An 18,676-nucleotide genomic window follows, 5' to 3' on the forward strand; every position below is an offset into this window, starting at 1 on the left:
GCTGTCCCTTCATTTATGGTTGTTATTATTAGCTGCCAAATACTGAGTGCTTACCACATGCCATGCCCTCTAAACCTCACAGCCATCCAGAAAACATGTAAACATCAATCCCATTCTGCAGAGGCCCAGCAAGGGTCAGGGGCTTAGCCAGATCCACAGTCTGTCTGAAACAGCCCAAGGTTGCTGTCACTCTCTAGCCCTTTGAGGCTGCATGCTGCTCCCAGGTTGGCCTGGGGGAGGCTCCCCGTGGGCAGCTGAGCTTCTGAGCCCCAGCTGGTCTGCAGGTGAGTGTCTGATCAAAAACCGCTCTGACTGGCTGGTGATGCCTTAGTGCAAAACCACAAGCATGTGCTGTGACCCAGCCAGCTGGTGTAGACAGACTGGCGTCTGTGCTGATGGTGCAGTGGGAATTCATACACTCTGTCCACACTGACTCTGGCAATCCCCCTGACCCAGTGTCCTCCCTGGGGGAACCACAACCCAGCCATCCATTGGTATGGGGACCAGGCTGAGAGCAAGTGGGAAAGCCACTACCCGAGCTGAGGGCACCGGCAGGGACACCACTGTTTGAGCTTAGCAGATGTAGAATAGTGTCCTTGTCCGGGAGGACTTCAGGGAGCTCACGATGGGACCCCAGATCCTCCAGCTTGTCTTACCCACCTTTGTCCCCAGCACAAAGTCTGGCACATAGTGTGGGAGTGACTGAGCGTGTGCTGATTGATTAACTGAATGAATGAGTGAATGTGTGTTTTATGGGAGGACTGCGCCTGGCACATAGTAGGTGCTCTTTAAGTGTTTGTTGAATGAATGAAAGAAATTTGAGCACAGGGAAGTGTCTTATTCATCTGTGTGCCCGCATAGTGCCTGGCACATACTAGGCACTCAGTTATTTTGACATCTTTTTGCTACAAGGAAGGGAGAACAGGAGGGAGGGAGGAACACAGAGAAAGAGACAGACAGACAGACAGACAGACAGACAGAGAGAACATACTCAAAAACATCTGTCTGTCCTGATGTCAGCCATTACCATCCCTTACCAGGACAGGGACACCCATGTCTCAGGCCACTGGGGCATGTCTTCAGGAAGAACCTTCCTTTGGTCCTTTACTTCTTTTGGTCAAACACCCTTGACCCCAGTGTGTGGTGTGAACTCAATGGGGGAGGGTGGAGGAAAAGAGAAAAAGGAAGAGAGAACTTTCCAGAAATTGGTGCCTGCTGTGGGCTATGCCCTTTTTGCATACCTTCCCTGTAACCTTGTGAAGGAGGAATTCTTCCTTTCCTTTTCAGATGAAAATGCTGGGGTTGTAAACTGGGGTCCCATTCAGGGGCGCCTCCCTCAATCCTCAGTGACCTCACAGCCCTCTGGGGCTCCACCTGTCACCTCGACCTGGGTGACTCCTGGCCTGAAGCTCTGCGCTGACCTCTCCTCTCTCTGCCCCCCTCCACGAGCTGCCTCCACCTGGAGGGTCCATTGAAAACAAAACCAGCCTGGCCAGCTTTCCTAGCCTGCCCTCCCCCTTTTCCTATATAATGCCCTACCCGTCTCATCTCCCTCCTGGCTCCTGATGGTGGGTGCATTTCAGCAGGGGGGTTGTAGCAGAAGCAGAGTTCTCGTTGGGATCCCAGCTCCACCATTTCTGAGCTGTGTGCCTGTGTGACCAGGGGCAGAGCCTCGGTATGCTCATCTGTAAAATGGGGAGAGGGATGCCTGCCTGTGGTGCTACCATGAGTGCTCAATGAGGCAATGGGTGTGAAGGGCCAGGCACGTAGTTGCTCTCAACAAACGTCCTCATGCTCTCCAGCCTCAGTCTCTTCATCTGCAAAAGGGGGACAATGAAGCATCTCCTTCGCAGAGTCGTCACGGAGATCCAAGTGGAGTTGTGCCCGAGGTCTTAACACACTGCTCAGCACAGTGTAAATAACACATGGTGGCTACTGTGATGCTGCTTCTGTCACTTGTAACACATCGCCGTGTCTGCTACCAGAGTCCATGCTTTATTGCTCAGGGTTACCCAGACTCTAAGTGGTCGGACGAAGGTTTGAATTCGGGTCTGTCTGTTGCTTGTGTCTCTGTCTTCTCAGCCCTCTCATCAGGACCTGAACTTCCCGTTTTCCCCTATTCCTGTGACATCCCCAGTCAGCCCCGAATTACTCAAGGGACTTTCAAGGCCATCTCCTCGCTTCACATCTCTCTGAGTTCCAAGTTTCTTCCATGCAGTTCTGAGCCTCGCTTCCTTGGACATCATTGTGATTGTGCCACTCCCTCCCTCCAGATCCTACCCTAGCTCCCCATGACCCATTGTATTGAATCCCAACTACTGTTGACTGGAGAACTCCAAGCCTTTGCTCCTCTTACCTGCCCCACCACCTTCCAGTTTTGTCACCTCTTAGACTCTCATGTAAGAAAGTCAAGTGTTCCTCCTCTCTAGCCCAGAAAGCTGTTGCCTCTGGAATGATTCCACCCACCTTTGTGGCTTTTGCTCATAAGAGAAGAGTAGTAACAGTGCATACCACAATAACACTTTATTGATTCTGCCCTGTGCATCATTTCGTGGTTTCCTCCAATTCCACTGAAAGTCAGGCTAATTCAACAAAACTAGTGCTAGCATCTTCTATGCAGTGGTTCTCACACTTGAGTGTGCATCAGAATTGTGCAGACAGCTTGTTAAAATACAGATTGCTGGGCCCCACCCTAGAGTTTCCAACTCAGTAGGTTTCCAACTCCGAGCCCGAGAATCTGCTCGGCTGATGCTGTTCTTCTGAGGACGCTACTTTGAGAACTGCTGGTCTTTTGGAAGAACTCGATGCCAGGCACAGCAGGGTGGGGCAAATACAGAAAAAGACGCAGTCATGGTTCGTTAGAAATGGTGTCGGTGTGGGCTGCAAGCGGATGCAGACCTGCTATTATCAGCCAAGGACCTGGGCAAGTCTCTTTGCCTCTCTGACCCTTTGTTTCCTCATCTGTAAAACAGGGATAATAACATCCACCCATAGGATGATTGCGAAAATGGAGGTTAATGGCCACATTGAGAAAGGTGACTAGCTGGTCACATGCTGCAGGCTTCACCTTAATGAAGGTTAACTTGGGCAACACCATCAGGACAGGAGAAGGTGCCAAGTCTGAAATTTCATTGTGGGCAATAGGAATTCCACATGCCAAATTCCTAAACAGAGGGTGGGAGAACAATGTGACAACTGATTGTGAGCTAATGTCTTGATCAGACTTCCCAGTGACTTTTTCCGTCTGAGCTGTGAGTAAACGCTTTTGTGTTTTTACCTTTTGCTGCTCAGACGCACCTAAGGCAAAAGTTGGCACGCTGACTTTTTCTTAGTCTACTACAACATGTCAGACAGTTTTTCTTTTCTCTGATGAGAACACTGATTTGGATTCCAGTGTTTTTTGATCACCTGCCACCTTTCCAGAACCCAGCCATCACATCACGAGAAAGAGAGCAGGGTTTTACAAGGCCAAGTGAGACACATACTGAGGTGGCGGGTGTATTAGTATCCCTTGGCTGCTGTAACAAATTAGCACAAACTTCATGACTTCAAACAGCACAGATTCATTATCTTACAGTTCCGGAGGCCAGAAATCCAAAAACGGGTCTCACAGGGCTAAAATCAAGGTGTCAGCAGGGATGCCTTCTTCCTGGAGGCTCTAGGAGAGAATCATTTGTTGCCTTTTGCAGCTCCTAGAGGCCACCTGTGTTCCGCGGCTCACGGCCTTTTCCAGAACGGCACCACTCTGACCTCTTCTTCTGTCGTCATGTTTTCTCTGACTCTGACCCCTCTGCGTCTCTCTTTAAAGACTCTTGTGGTTACATTGGGCCCACCTGGATAATCCAGGGTCATCTCCCCATCTCAAGATTGTTAATTTAATAATATCTGCAAGTCTTCTCCTTCATGTAAGGTTTCAGGGATTGGGGTGTGGTCATCTTTGGGAAACCAATATTCTGACTACCATGGAGGGGAAATCTCATTTTGAGGAAGAAATCCCTTTTGGTTGGAGTGATGGGAGAAGAATTCGATGGCTGAGGTCCCATTGAGATGGGTCTTCGGGGCCAGATTGGATTTTGAGAGATGGATGTGGGAGAAGAGGGCCCTCCAGACAAGGGGCAGACAGAAAGCAAAGCCTGGGAGATGGGAAAGTGGGGGGCTGCTGGGTGAGCTGTGAGTGATTCCGTGCAGCATGGAGAGAGCATAGAGGGGAGAGAGGAAGAAAGGAGGCTGGGGACAGGCTCAGGGAACACCCCCAGCCCTTTTACTGAGCAGAGAAACAATGTGCTAGCACTGAGTTTGGGAAAGTGGCTTTACCTCTCTGCGCCTCAGTTTCCTCATCTGTAAAATGGAGATAATAAGTGTGTCCCTTCCAGGCTGGTGGTGAGAACTGAATGAGTTAATATATGGGAAGAATATGAACAGAGCAGAACAAATGCTCTGTAAGCGATTGCTGTCATTTGAGAACTTGGAAGTGATCTTGTTGAGTGGAATGAGGGCCCAAGCCAGGGTGGACAGGAGACAAAATGAAATCGGGGCACGAAGGCTAGAAAAGTGTTGGGAAAAGAAATCTCCTTTTTCCTTGGCTTCAGATTTCTTTTTGGTTCTTCAAAAGTTACTTCAAAATTTCATCTCCTGAAGGAAAAATATCAAAATGTCAGTGGTGATCTGCGAGTGGTAAATTCCATTTTCTTCTAGGCGGTATATATTTCTATTGCTGTGTAACACGTTTCCCCAAAACTTAGTGTCTCGAAGCAATATTGTTTATTATCTCGCAGTTTCTGTAGGTCAGGAATCCAGTGTGGATTCCTGGGTCCTCAGCCTCAGGGTCCCTTCCAGGCTGCAATCAAGGAATCAGCAGAGCCGTAGCCATGTGAAAGCTTAACTGGGGAACGCTTCAATTCCAAGCCCGCTCACGTGGTTGTTGACAGGACTTGGTTCTTCCCCGGCTGTTGGCTAGAAGCTTCCCTCAGTTCCTTGCCATGCGAGCGTCTCCACAGTGCACAGGATGGCAGCTTGCCTCCTCAAGTGGGCAAGGCCAGAAGGCAAGAAAGTGAGAGAGAGAGAGAGCACAAGACAGAAGACTTTTGTAGCCTTACGCAGAAGTGACATTCCATCACTTTTCCCGTTTTCTGTTGGTCTGAAGGAAGTCAGTATGTCCAGCCCACCCTCAGAGGGAAGGGCTTACACACGGGCCTGAACGCCAGAGTTGGGGGTCCTTTTAGATGTCCCCTCATCACGTACAATTCCTGTATTGTCCAATGAGTACACATAGCTTTTAACAGAGAGACAAAAGAACTTTATTACAAAGGTAAACACAGAAAACATAATTGTAAGAGTCATAGTGACCTTATGCAGTGAATCCTGCCTCTCTAAAGAGTCTCCTACTGTGCGAATCAGCTGTAGTTTATTCTCCATTCTTCTGTCTGTGTGTATTTGGACCGTGTTCTGTTGTTCCCTGTTACAGACAGGGCAGCTCTGAGCCTTCCTGAACGTGTCTCCTGGAGAACACGTGTAAGAGATTCTCTAGGGTGTCTGCCTAGGAGTGGGATTGCTGAGTGTGGGTTGCTTAACGCTCGACTTTACAAGGTAACACCAAGTTGGATAACAAAGTGGTTAATTTCACAGTCCTGTGAGCAGTGTGTTAGAGTGTGTTTCTGTTGAACCGTATTGTCTATAGCATTATTTTTCATGAATCAAGTGGGCGTAAAGCTCTGTCTCATTATGGCCTTGACACTTACATCCCCTTACTGCACGTGAGGTGGAGCTCTGCCTCATAGGTTTATCATCCGTTGTGTTTCAGCTCCTGTGAATGCCTCCTTTTGTCTTTTCCCATGTTTTTTCTATTGGGTTATCTTTTTCATGCTGATTAGCCAAGTTATTTAAATATTCTGGATGCTAAACCTTTGTGAATAAACTCTCCCTAGATTGTGCTTGTCTTTTCACTTTATAATGTCTTTGGATAAACAGAAGTTATTGATCTTCATCTAGTTGAACTTATCGGTCTTTTCCTTCATGCTTCCTGGTGTTGTGTCTTGTTGCAGAAAGAGGGCAGAGATATTTTCTTGCATCTTCTTTTAAAAGAGTCAAAGTTCTGCCTTTCACATGTAAGTCTCTATTTGCCTTGAGCTGATTTTTGTGTATGGTGTGAGGCTGGGATCAATTTAAGTATTTATCCCATTTAATTATTTTCCATATGGATGAGCAATTGTCCTAGCACCACTTATGATATAGACTTCACTATCCCCAGTTATCTGCAAGACCACTTCTGCCATAGATTAAGTAGGATCTCTCTTGAGTTGCTTGCTTCCTTTGTCTTGACCTCAACCAGGGCAACACTATCTTAATTTCCATGGCTTTATAGTAAGTCTTATACTCAGTAGAGCAAGTCCCTCACCTTTTACTTCTTTTCCTTATGAGTACCTTGACTATCTTAGTCCCTGGGTTTTCCATGTAAATTTAAAAATCAACTCGTCAAATTACATGAAAAACCCTGGATTCCAGTGAATGTATAAATCTACCTGGAGAGAATTTATACCTTTATGACAGTAAGCCTTCCTAACCATATACATGGTATTTCTTTCTATTTACTTGGGTCTTCTCTAATGGCTTTCCATAAGTTTTGATAATTTTCTCCATAAAAGTCTTACATATCTTTTGTTGGATTTATCTTAGGTACTTTACAGTAGTTTTTCCTGTTGTAAATTATATCTGTTTTTAAAAATTCTGTTTTCTAACTATTTGTTGCTGGTTTATAGAAATGCAATTGATTTTTGCCCCTCTACTTTACTAGCCACCTTACTAAAACCTTATTTGTCTTTTTAATTTATTTCTTTTTAATTAAAAACAATTTAATTAATTCTTGTAATTCACATTTTCTTACTTTTCAGTCTTTACACCTTTTTCTTTTCTTCTCTTGGTGTAGTGGCTAGAACCACCCATATGATGCTGAAAAGATGTGATAACAAGAGCATCTTTACACTCTTGATCTTAAAGAAAAGATTTCTGCATTTTCACTATTAAATATGGTGTTTGCTGTGGGTGTTTGTTTATCTTTTATCAGCTATCTACAAAAAAAAAATGTGCTTTATCTGTAATGATGTTTCTTTTTACTTTCCTAATATTTTTTCCCCTTGATCAGTCTTGCCAGAGATTTGTCAGTTTTATTAGTCTATTCCAAGAACCAACTTTTGGTTTTATTGATTTTCTTGTTTTCTATTTCAGAGATTTCTGCCGTCTTAATTTTTTTATTTTGGGAAGTTACATTATATTTTCTTTTTCTGTTTTCTTAATTTTCAGCCTTTATTTTCTTTGTTAAAAATATAAACATTTAAGGAACCAAGTACCACTTTTACATCTCCCCAAAAGTTTGGAAAATAGTATTTTAATTATTGTTCAACTCTAAGTACTATTATTTAGTTTCTATAATTATCCTTTGACTTGTGAGTTATTGAGAAATCTGGTTTTAAATTTCTGAATGTATGGGACTTTTAAAAATGTATTATATGTTAGTGACTTCTAACTTAGTTACACTGTGATCAAGGAATATGCTATCTATACTGTATGTTACCTATCCTTGAACATTTATTGGAACTTGTTTTATGGCCAATTACATGCTCAATTTTTTTTAATGACCCATGTGTGCTTTACTTGGGAAAATGTATATTCACTAGTTGTGGAGTACAGAATTCTATATATGTACACTAAATCAAGCTTGTTAATTGTATTAGCAAAATCTTTTATATCACCACTAATTTTTTGTTTGCTTAACGTATTGCTAATTGAGAAAGAGGACTTGAAATCTTCAACGGTGATGGCGGTTTTGTCAACTTCTCCCTGTGTTTCTACCCATTTTTGCTTATATATATATTGAGGCTATGTTATTAGATACATACAAGTTTAGAACATTTTCTAAGTAAGTCGAACCTTATATCATTAGGTTGTGATCCTCTTTATTGATAATAATGTGTTTTTTGTCTAATAATTAATTTTTTCTGGTACTAATATATCCACCTCTGCTCTCTTTTTGGTTAGTATCTGCTTACTGTATCTTTTTTTCTTTTTTAAAACAGTTCATCTTTTCTGGATCCTTCTAGTGTGTTCTTATAAGTAGCATATAGCTGGATTTTGTTTCTTTATCAAATCCAAAACTCTCTTTTAACTGGTAATCTTAATCCATTTACATTTATTTTGATTATTCACATATTTGAATTTGTTTTCACCAATTTATTTTTAATTTTATTGGTCCAATTTTTTTCTATTTTGCTTTTTGCTCTTTCCTTTTCTTTTCTGAATGGAGTTCTTATGCTAATTTTCTTATTATTACATTTTCTCCATGGGTAGAAATTTATGAACTCCATTTCTATTCTTTTGGTGAATACTTTAAAATTTTTTTTAATTCATAAAGGTATTCATAAAAATTTAACTCTATAAAATCTAGAATCAACCAATATCTTTCTTTTTTTTTCAATGAACACAACAGAATTTAATGAATCCAAGAAAATTTTGGTTCTTTTCAAGTTGTCCCCTGGGAGGGTTGCACACCTACTCTAATTACAAGGTCACTGTGCAAAACTTCTTATGGAGTTTCATTCTTTTGATCTCTGGAATATCAACATTGGCAAAGTTAACCAATATCTTAATTCCCACTTGAATCAAGGACCTCAGAATACTTCCACTCTCATTACCCTCCTGCTAATTTACATTCTGCCCCTTTTTTATCCCACAATTTTAATATTATTATGGATTTTTTGTACACAGTTTGTTTAGATTTACCGAAATTATTACCATTTTATTTGTTCACCACTCTTTTTTGCATCTCAGGCCATGCTTATGTCATCAAATATCTTCTTCCTAGACTATGCTTTCAGAAGTTGCTTTGGTGAAAGTCTGTTGATTTTAAAACATCAGTTTTTACTCATCTGAAAACGTCTTTATTAAAAGATTTTTTTGAGGGTGCACAATTCTAGGTTAATAGTTACAGGGGTACTTCAAAAAGTTCATGGAAAAGTAGAATTGAAAGATAATATAAATCTTTCCATGAACTTTTTGAAGTACCCTTGCATTTTCTCAAAACATTGTGAACATATTATTCGACTGTCTTCTGGATTTCGTTGTTGCTGTGGACAAGTCTGCTTTCAATCTAATTGTTATTCCTTTCTAGGTAATCTGACTTTTCTTTCTGGATGCCTTTAAGATCTCCTCTGTGTCTCTGGTGTTCTTCACTTTAACTGCTGTGTGCGCACACGTGTGTGTGCAGAGAAGGGAATCCTTGGAGATTCCTCTTACTTCTCATGAGCTCAGCAGTGCTTTAAAAAGTATATTTTATTCATGATCCAGTTGTTTTGTTAGAGGGAGATCCTTCAGAGCATCTGGTCTGCCACAATTTCAGAAGCAGATGTCTGTGTGGTTCTTTGTATGTGCACAACCCTGTGTGTGCACATTGGTGTAGTGGAAACTTCTGGGGGTGTACATCCCTAGTCTATTTTTCTAGTTCAAGCGTAAGCCCTCCAGGTCAAGGAATTTTCATTCTGTTTCTCTCATTACTTCCTGACAATCTCACAGTATTTACTCCCTAGGGTCAGGGTAAGCACTGGTTGCTGTCTGGGGTTTACACCTGTTGAGAAAAGGAGTAATGCTGGGGACGGCAGTGGTGGGCTAGGCTACCTCACGGGGTCTGTCTGTACCCCCATCTGTCTCTTGCACAGCTCTGCCCCCAAAGACTACACGTCCTTCAGCATCAATGCCCCCCCTGGAGTAGTTGTGGATGTTACCCACAGCCCTCCAGCCAAGAAGAAGCCCACGGGTCCCTACAAATGGCCCCTGGACCCTGAGCTGGAGGTGACTCTGCGGATGAAAGCTGCCAGCAGTAGCACAGATGACCAGAAGGTGAGTGTTGCAGCTGTGGGGTGAAGTGTGGCAGGACATCAGCAGGGGAGCAGCTGTTCACAGCCTGTGCTGCCTTGATCCACAGTGACAATCCTTGCAGAGCCCCCCTCCCTCTGGAAAAGCTCATGATGGCTTCTTCCAGCCATCGTCCTCACGAACAATTATATAAGGGATGCCAGGTGTTTCTGGAGGCCAGGGTTTTGATTAAATTCATCCATTCGGCAAATGCTTAATAAGCATCTAACACGTGTCAGGCACCACCAGGCACTAAATATAGAAATGAACAAGGCAGATGAAGTTGCAGCCCTCATGAGGCTTACAATCTTTGAGTGGGGGTGTCAGATAATATATAGATAAGCAAACATCAATTACAGATAGTGGTAAGTCCTCTGAAGGCCACAGACAGGTAGTCCCAGGGAACTCTGGTCCATGCCCCTGTCTTAGTCTCCTGTGGTTGCTGTAGCAAATTGCCACAGTTAGCTTAAAACAACAGAAATGTATTCTCTCACCATTCTGGAGGACAGAAGTCTGAAATCGAGGTGTCAGCAGGGCCACACTCCCTCTGGGGGTTCTAGTGGAGAATCAGCTCTTTGCCTCTTGCAGCTGCTGGTGGCTGTCAATGCTCCATGACTTGTGGCTGCGTCAACCCCCTCTCACCTCATGGGTTTTTTTGCCCCCTCCCCTTCTTGGTGTAATCTCCCTCTGCCTCTCTTATGAGGACACTTGTCACTGGTTTGGGGCCCACCTGGATAATCCAGGAAGACCTCCTCATCTCAAGATCCTTAACTTGCTTACATCTGAAAAATTTTTTTTTCCAAAATAACATCACAGGTTCCAGGGATTAGGACATGGACATATCTTTTTCGGGGACCACCATTTGACCTACTACACCCCCTTTGATCATAGATGAACTCAACAGGACCCTCTGCGGTTCTCTCAGAGATCTGGGCTAACAGTCACTTGTTCCCAGCAGAACAGGCCAAGCAGGCTCCTCCCGGGGAGCAGAAAGTTGTCACCTGCTATAGGATCACAGAGCTTGGGTGTGCAGGCTGCGTTGGACAGGGAACACTTCCTGGAAAAAGTGGAAAACTGAAAGATGACACAAATGACTTGCCTAAGAGAGGGACAGAGGAGGGATAGCTCTATGTCCAGGGGTGGCCTAAGTGTGCACTGTGGATTAGGAGAGGGTAAGGCACATGATGGGGAAACTGAGGAAGTTCTTTGTGGCAAGAAAGGAGGGTAGAGAGGTAGGTGAGGGAGAGAGGGGGCCAGTATAAAGGGTTTGGTATCAGGGATCTCATTTTCCGAGGGCAACAGAAAGCGGACACAAAAGTTTCCTGCTGGGGAGTAACAGGACCTCATTTGTCTTTTCACAAGATCCCACTGGCTGCTGCGTAGTGAGCAGATGGGATCTAGGGGGTGGATGAAGGCAGGGAGACCAGACAGAGGCTGAGGCCATGGTCCGGACGAGAGGGAACGGCAGCTGTGGCATTACCCTGGATCCCCACTGTCTGCAGGACAGGTCCAGACACCTCAGTGTGTCCCCCGAGAGCTCCTTTTCTTCTGGCGACACCTCTTTTGTTTTGCTTTGGGGAACTCCCCACGGCCATTTCGCTTGGTGTCAGTCTGGATGTCCTGCCCTCCTCTGGCCAGGCTGGACCCATTGGACAGGTTCTCCCTGGATTTTGAACCTTGGTCAGAGGGGGTTGGTGTTTCTACGTCTCCACGGCACCTGCTGTGAAGAGACCACCACCCATGCAAAGTGCCTGCTCCCCAGATCTCCACTGGACTTGGCCTCTGACCTTTCTGAGGTCTGGTTTCCCAGGTCTGTCCCTGATCCCTTCTGCTTGCTAGAGTCTATTTAGTGTCTGTAGAATGACTTAGAGAAGTCACTAGTGGTCTGCTGCTGTCCCGTAGGTTCAGATTTCATACTACGGACCCAAAATCCCACCGGTGCAAGCCCTGCTCTACCTGACCGGGGTCGGTAAGTGATGACCAGGACCCTGAAGTGCTGCCCCTGCCCCTCCACACACACCACTGCAGGGCATCTCTCCAGGAGAAATTACACCTGGAGCTTATTTTAGACTGAGCAAAGAAAAAGGACAATTTCTAGCCAGTCATACATCCAGTAATTTGTAAATATTTCATCCCCAGTATGTGAACCACAAAGAAATACTGGGGGGGGGGTGCTGCAAGGAGCTTTAATTACATCTTAAAATTTTATTTCTCAAGTTAGGAAGTGGGTACATGGATTTTCAATATACGAGTCTCTATTCCTTTTTGACACCTGAAATATTTATAACAAAAAGTGCATGATAACACTGTCTTATACAATAATACAGACCCGCATTCCTCAAATTACATTATTTATATCCCAATTGTTGCCATATCAATGATCTACCTGTACTCATATTTATTTAATATTATTCTTTAAATAAAAACCGTTTTTAACTTGATCTTGAACAATAATAACGTTACATGATTATTATTTAAATGTGTATCAAATATATAAAGACCCTGTGAAAACTTCAGGTTTCATTTCACTAATGAATTTTGTTCATTAATACGTTTGTAAATAATAATAATAACATAGCACTTACTCTATTGCCAGGCACTGTGTGAAGACTTTACATTTAACCCTTACAACAATCCAGTGAAATTGGTATTTTTATTATCTCATTTTACAGATGATGAAACTGAGGCACAAGAGGTAAACAGACTTGCCCAAGGCTACACAGCTGGTTAGCAAAGGGTCACTATATCATGCTGTGGGCATGAGGATCTATATTATTGGAAAGACAGTGTGGTCATATATTCCAATGAGGCAGGAAGGGTTTACAAACATATACCTTCTCCGCCATGCCATTTGGACAGTCGGGAATGTTTGGGGCCAAGATTTGTCCCTTAATGCAGACACAACTCACATAGTAAAGAGCTGGATGGGATGTCATAACCACTGTGTCCTTCACCCGCTGGAGGCTGGGGCTTGGGCCAGAGTCCTTTGAGAACCTGGCAAGGTGTCCTTGAAAGGGGTTCACAACAAACCTCCAGTGGGGGGTAGCTGGGGATTCTTTCTGATATCCCTGGGGGTGGCAGACATGAAGGATCTGGTTGGCATCACAACACGACCCCACCCTCTGCCCTGCCCTGACGTGCCAAAGGAGAGCAGGTACTGTCCAAAGCCCCAGTGTCTGTCTGAATTGCAGCCAAACTTCCTAGGGGACTTGTGCGAGGCCGTATCTTGAACCTGTGTCTCCTCTGAAAGGAGAGGGATAGGTTTCCACTCTTGCTGCAGTCTCTTGGGGAAAGGACCTGCCCATCCAACCAACCCTCTCCTCTTATTTGGTGGGATTTCAGAAATCGCCCTGCATGCAGACATCACCCGTACTGGCAAAGTGACCCCGGGCAAAGTGAAGCCGACCAGAGCCCTGAAAGACCAGGTACCGATCACCCCTGACCAGCACCCCTGACCAGCACCCCGAATGCTCCCTTAGGCCCTGCTGAGTTTTTCCTAGAGCGCCCCCTTGTGGTGATGGGGTGAATCGTGTTCTGTCTCATGGATCCCATGTTATCTGTAAAAAAAAAGAAAAAAGACAGAGAAAGAAGAAAGTTAGAATCACCACTAACATTTTGGTTATGTTTCCCATATCTTTTACAAGGTGAGATGTGAGGTTCAGAGAATGTGTTTTCCTACACACTGGAAACTCTACAGAGTCACCCTGTTAATACACAGCAGAGAGAAAATGTGTAGGCAGGTCTTGACTCTGGCTCAAAACTCCTTTACTCCAGGCTTTGAAGGCCGGTGGGAGAGATTCCTGTAGTGCTGCTTACGTGGGGTGAATAATAGAGAAAAGAAAAAATTACAGAGAGAAAGGAGGGAAGGGGCCAGATGGGGGCAGGGAAAGATGGGGCAGTGGGCTGTGCAGAAGGGACATGGGAAGAGTGGTCTTATTGGGATCCATTTCAGAGTGAGTCAATTTCAGGGTGTCCCTGAAACCCCAAAGCTGCCTGCAGAATTTTATGCTGATATGCACTGGCGGCTGTAACCTGTACAAGATTAAGATCCCTGGTAGGGTCAGATACAAGTGGGGGGAGAATTTTAACTCTAGAGCTGGAATCCATCCCTTATGTCCCTCCCAAAATGCAGTCATTTCCCAGGGGCAAATGCTCTCCTACAAACGGAGGCGTCATTGCTATTAGATCTCTAAGGGGTGGGGCCCCTTAATTTGCTTTAATCTTCGGAGAGATGTAACTGGCTACTAAGAATAGAACCCATACTTTGGTGAATGAGTAATCAAGAATTCACATAATGTAACTATTTAGATTAGAATCTTGACACACAGATTTAGCTCTATTTGGTTTGTCAACCCAACATTTTTAAGAAGCTGTTAAAATCAATTTTACCATCTCGGGCTCCTTTTTAAAAATAAATACATTGTATTTTTGGTGAATTTGTTTATGACTTTTGGAGCAGGCAAAAATCCACTCTTGGATTTATTCGATGTGGGAGGAAGATGAGTAACCAGCAGGAAGCTAGATACTAGGGAAAGTCGTCTGTGCGTCTTCCAAGAGCGGGAGGGAGCTATTCTCGTCCCTAAGTGTGTCCTTATCTACCGGTGTCCACAGAAGACCTGGACCTGGGGCCCTCACGGACAAGGTGCCATCCTGCTGGTGAACTGTGACAAAGACAATCCCAAATCTTTCACCATAGACTGCAAGGATAATAAGGTGCTTGACAGCAAAGGTAAACACTCCACAGCTAATGGGAATGGAGCTTTGTCTTTTTCTAAAGCCTTTTTGTCCATGTGGCCTGAGCCTTGAGCCCTGTGGAGAGCACCACCCTTTCTCCTGTTTCACTGATGAGGAAACAGAGGCACCGAGAGCTGAACTAACTTTCCCCAGTTCACAACAGGTCCAGGATTCAAACTAAGTTACCCCAAAGCCATTAACTCTTTGACTGTCATCCAATTGGTATCAAGTACCTGCATGTGCTGGACGTTGTTCCAGGTGCTTCTCAGTTTTCTAGGTTCCAGGTACTGGGGCCACTGCAGTGAACGAAATAAACGTGGTCCCCGCTTTGTCAACTTACAGTTGACTCTTGAACAACGTGGGGCTTAGGGGTGCCAAATGCCCCCATTCGAAAGTCGGCATATAACAGTTGGCCCTGCAGAACCTGCCCAGGTGAAACGCCAGCCCTCCACATCCGCTGGTTCTGCATCCTGCCAATATGTGCTCAATCCGCAGTTAGCTGAGAAAACTCCACGTGTAGAAGGACCCACGTGGTACAAACCCACGTTCTTCAAGGCTTTGCTGTACATCCTAAGCTTGTCCCAGTGGGAGAAGACCAAAACCTTAATTAGCTTTCACTCCAAATAAAAATCATTCCAGAAATAGAACCAGGCAATATGGTAAAGGGAGGTCTGACAAGAGGGGCGGGTAGCGGGAGCTGCATATGACACAGGCTGACCGGCTGGCAGTCTCAGGCCAAGCCCTTCTATTCCAGACCTGCAAGACATGTCCCTGCTGACCCTGAGCACGAAGACCCCCAGGGACTTCTTCACCAAGCATCGACTGGTGCTTCATATGGCCAAATCTGAGATGCACAAAGCCAGAGTGTTTCATGCCACACGTGAGTGGCCTGTGGCCTTCATCTGCCCTGTCTCCGTCCCTGACAGTTTCTCCCCATCAACATTCCCTTCCTGCCCCAGTCAGGGGGCACTGCCCCATCACACACCACTTCAGAGAATAATTCCTGAGCACCTACTGTGTGCTAGCTCCTAAGAACATGGGTCACAGCTGTGAGCAAGACAGACGACATCTCTGTCCACCACCTTCTAGATGGAGATGCAGGCAAGGTCAGGGCCAGTGCTGGTGAGCGCCGAGAAGGAAATAACCTCCCTCCAGGATGGGGACTTGTGTTATCTTCCTCTCTCTCTCTCTCTCTCTCTCTCGCACACACACACACACACACACACACACAGTTCTTGCTTATAGAGATTTCTGAGTGCAAGCTGACTGCTTGTGTTAGGTAACAATTTGTTCTCAACCTCCTGCTAATCAGATATCAGTAACGTCTCAGTAGCTCACAAGCCCCTGCTACTAAGTGAGTGCCAGGCTCAGTTCTAGGCACGAGGTATAGAGCCGTGGACAGGACAAAGTCCCGGCCCCCATGTCTGAGTGGGTTGGGAGAGACGATAGAATAATTAAGTACAACACCTAGCACGGGGAACGGTGTTGATCGCTGTGTAGAAGAACACAGCAGGGAAGGGGTGTGGAGTGAGCGGTGGAGATGGGAGCTGTGGAGAGAGGGTGGTCAGGGAATGCTCTCCCCATAAGGTGTCATGTGAGCAGAGGGAGGTGCAGGAGAGCCATGCAGACACCCAGGGCCAGGGCATTCCAGGCAGAGGGAGTGGTGAGTGCAAAGGCCCTGAGCTAGGCTGGGTCCCGTGGGTTTGAGGAATGCAGGGAGGCCAGCAGGGAGAGGAGATGGGGTAGGCGTGTATTACTTTGGCTTCTAGACTGAGGGAGATGGGGGAAGCCGCGTGAGGGTTTTTTGCAGAGGCATGGTTTGACTGGACTCCTATTTTAGACCAAAGTGATTAAACCAACACTGGTGTGGTGACAGACCAACTTCTTGCCTCTGCCTAGGCATCACCTCCTCCAGGAAGCCCTCAGGGCTTTCCTTCATCACAGCACTTAGCCCTGTCTGTTATTTTGATGGTCTTTGCTCCTCTCTACTCAGCCACCAGACTGTGCAGTCCCTGGGAGTCAGGAGGGGAGGATGGTGACTCTGTCTCCCTGGTTCTCCCCTGCTCCAGCCCCTGGTCTCAGCTGAGATCTGGCTGGAGCGGGAATGAATGAGCAAGTGGTGTGTACTGGACTTCCTATAAAGTTGGGAATGACTCGGGCACCCCCATCACACCTTTCCTGGACCCCCAGGCAGGGGAGCAATGTCCCAGCTGGGGCTTTGGTCCCTTTCTCCTAAGGGGAGGTTCTTGCCAGATTTGCTGTGAGGGGCCCTCAGGTGGTGACATGCGGTGGCCCTGGGAAAGGCATCCCAGAACTGGGGAGAAGAGAGGAGAAGAGGATCTTCTGAGATGGGGACCCAGAGCTGAGCCTCCCTGCCCCTCTCCTAGGGGGCAAACTGCCCTCCAGGTACAGGGTGGTCCTGGGGCCCCAGCAGCCCTCTCACCCCCTGGAGGTCCCAGGCGGCAAGCACAACACGGACTTCTATGTGGAGGGCCTCGCTTTCCCAGACGCCGACTTCCCAGGGCTCATTTCCTTCACTGTCTCCCTGCTGGACATGTCCAACCTGGTAGGCCAAGAAGGCAGCCCAGAGGGAGGGGCCAGGCTGGGGGAGAGGGGCTCCGAGTAGCCGCTGGGTAGGTGTAGGGCTCTGGCTGCTGTGACAGCCGCTCCCTCCCTCCTCCTCCCCTTCAGGAGCTCCCAGAGACCCTAATTTTCCAAGACAGTGTGGCCTTCCGCGTGGCCCCCTGGATCATGACCCCCAACACCCAACCCCCGCAGGAGGTGTACGTGTGCAGGTGAGGGGCCCTGGAGCGCTGGGGGTGGGGCTCGGGTACACCAGCAGGAGCCCCGAGTCCTGGCTGCAGCACTACCTGTGTGAATGGGGAAGAGTCATCCCTACCCTGCCTCACTGAGAGCTGGGTGCTTGTTTGGGACCATAGGAAGGCAGGAAAAAATTGTTATTGCTGCTGACGTTGTCTCTATCCTGCCCTGATGTAGGCTGAGGCCTGCTTTAGCTACCAGGGGCCAGTGGAGGTTGCTAGACCCAGAAGAGGAAGCCCCTCAGCCCCCCGTTTCTCTATGGACCTCCTGCACCAAAAACTCCTGGGAACTTGCTTAAAATGCACCTTCTTGGCCAACCTCTGAGCTGCTGGGTCTTGTCTCTGGGAATGGAGCCCATCAGCATCTTGGGGAGGCCTAGGCATCCATCCTGCAGTCTGAGAGCCCCCCCATACTGTGGAGTCTCTGGGGACTCTCTTCTCTTCCGATTGCTTCAGGGGCAGAAAGTGTAACCTGATCGTCAGGATGCAGGCCAGAGCCAGAGAGGCCTGGATTCAAATCCCAGTGCTGTCCCCAGGGGCCGTGACCTTGGGCAATGACTTCCCCACTCTGTCTTCTCAGTGGAAGGGGTACCTGCTACTTCCTGCCCCGTGGATTGTTATGAGTGTTCAGTGAGATGATGCTTGCTAAGAGCAGGGAGACAGGACGAATGTCTCTGTTCAGGCCACAGGTGTCTCCTGAGCACCTGTGTGCCCTTCCCCCACCCTCCAGGCCTGAGCTCCAGAGTCCACAGCACTAAGGAGCTTCTTTTCGGCTCTTTCTAGGATTTCTGGAAATGAAGACTTCCTGAAGTCAGTGACTGCTCTGGTCAAGAAAGCCAAGTGCAAGCTGACTGTGTGCTCCGAAGAGGAGAATATGGACGACCAGTGGATGCAGGTATGTGGACCTGCGGTGCGGGCGGGGCGCATGTCCCTGAGGGTCAAGAGGTGCCTGCGGGACCAGGCTCCGGGGGCTCAGCCTAGAGCCTTGCTGGCCACCCTTCCTCGGATGGACAGGGAGGTGGGAACCTCTAGGGGTCCTTGTGTAAGGGGACTCAGGCAAAGGATTCATCTGACATTTACTGTGGGCCACTGTGGGCCACCATGGTCACCACGATGAAAGCCATCTTTCTGCTTGAAAACTCTCAGACAGCTTCAGGAAATGAGGCACAGCTCAGGAGGTTGGTGCTCAGCGGGTCCCTGGAGGGGCCTCCCCCGTGCTGGCC

General features: G+C 46.7%; 1 protein-coding gene across 1 annotated transcript in view; it reads left to right on the forward strand.

The window, feature by feature from the left end:
- The window catches only part of PADI4 (peptidyl arginine deiminase 4), a 32,635-nt gene that overhangs the window by 3,166 nt on the left and 10,793 nt on the right, over positions 1 to 18,676 (forward strand). Inside the window, exons 2-9 of the mRNA XM_063106607.1 lie at positions 9,705 to 9,885; positions 11,803 to 11,869; positions 13,243 to 13,325; positions 14,512 to 14,629; positions 15,389 to 15,514; positions 17,022 to 17,200; positions 17,326 to 17,429; positions 18,237 to 18,348. Coding sequence (XP_062962677.1) covers positions 9,705 to 9,885; positions 11,803 to 11,869; positions 13,243 to 13,325; positions 14,512 to 14,629; positions 15,389 to 15,514; positions 17,022 to 17,200; positions 17,326 to 17,429; positions 18,237 to 18,348 — 970 coding nt within the window. The remainder of the gene's footprint in view (positions 1 to 9,704; positions 9,886 to 11,802; positions 11,870 to 13,242; positions 13,326 to 14,511; positions 14,630 to 15,388; positions 15,515 to 17,021; positions 17,201 to 17,325; positions 17,430 to 18,236; positions 18,349 to 18,676) is intronic.

Source organism: Cynocephalus volans, chromosome 8 (genome assembly GCF_027409185.1).
Source record: "Cynocephalus volans isolate mCynVol1 chromosome 8, mCynVol1.pri, whole genome shotgun sequence".
Taxonomy (NCBI): domain Eukaryota; kingdom Metazoa; phylum Chordata; class Mammalia; order Dermoptera; family Cynocephalidae; genus Cynocephalus; species Cynocephalus volans.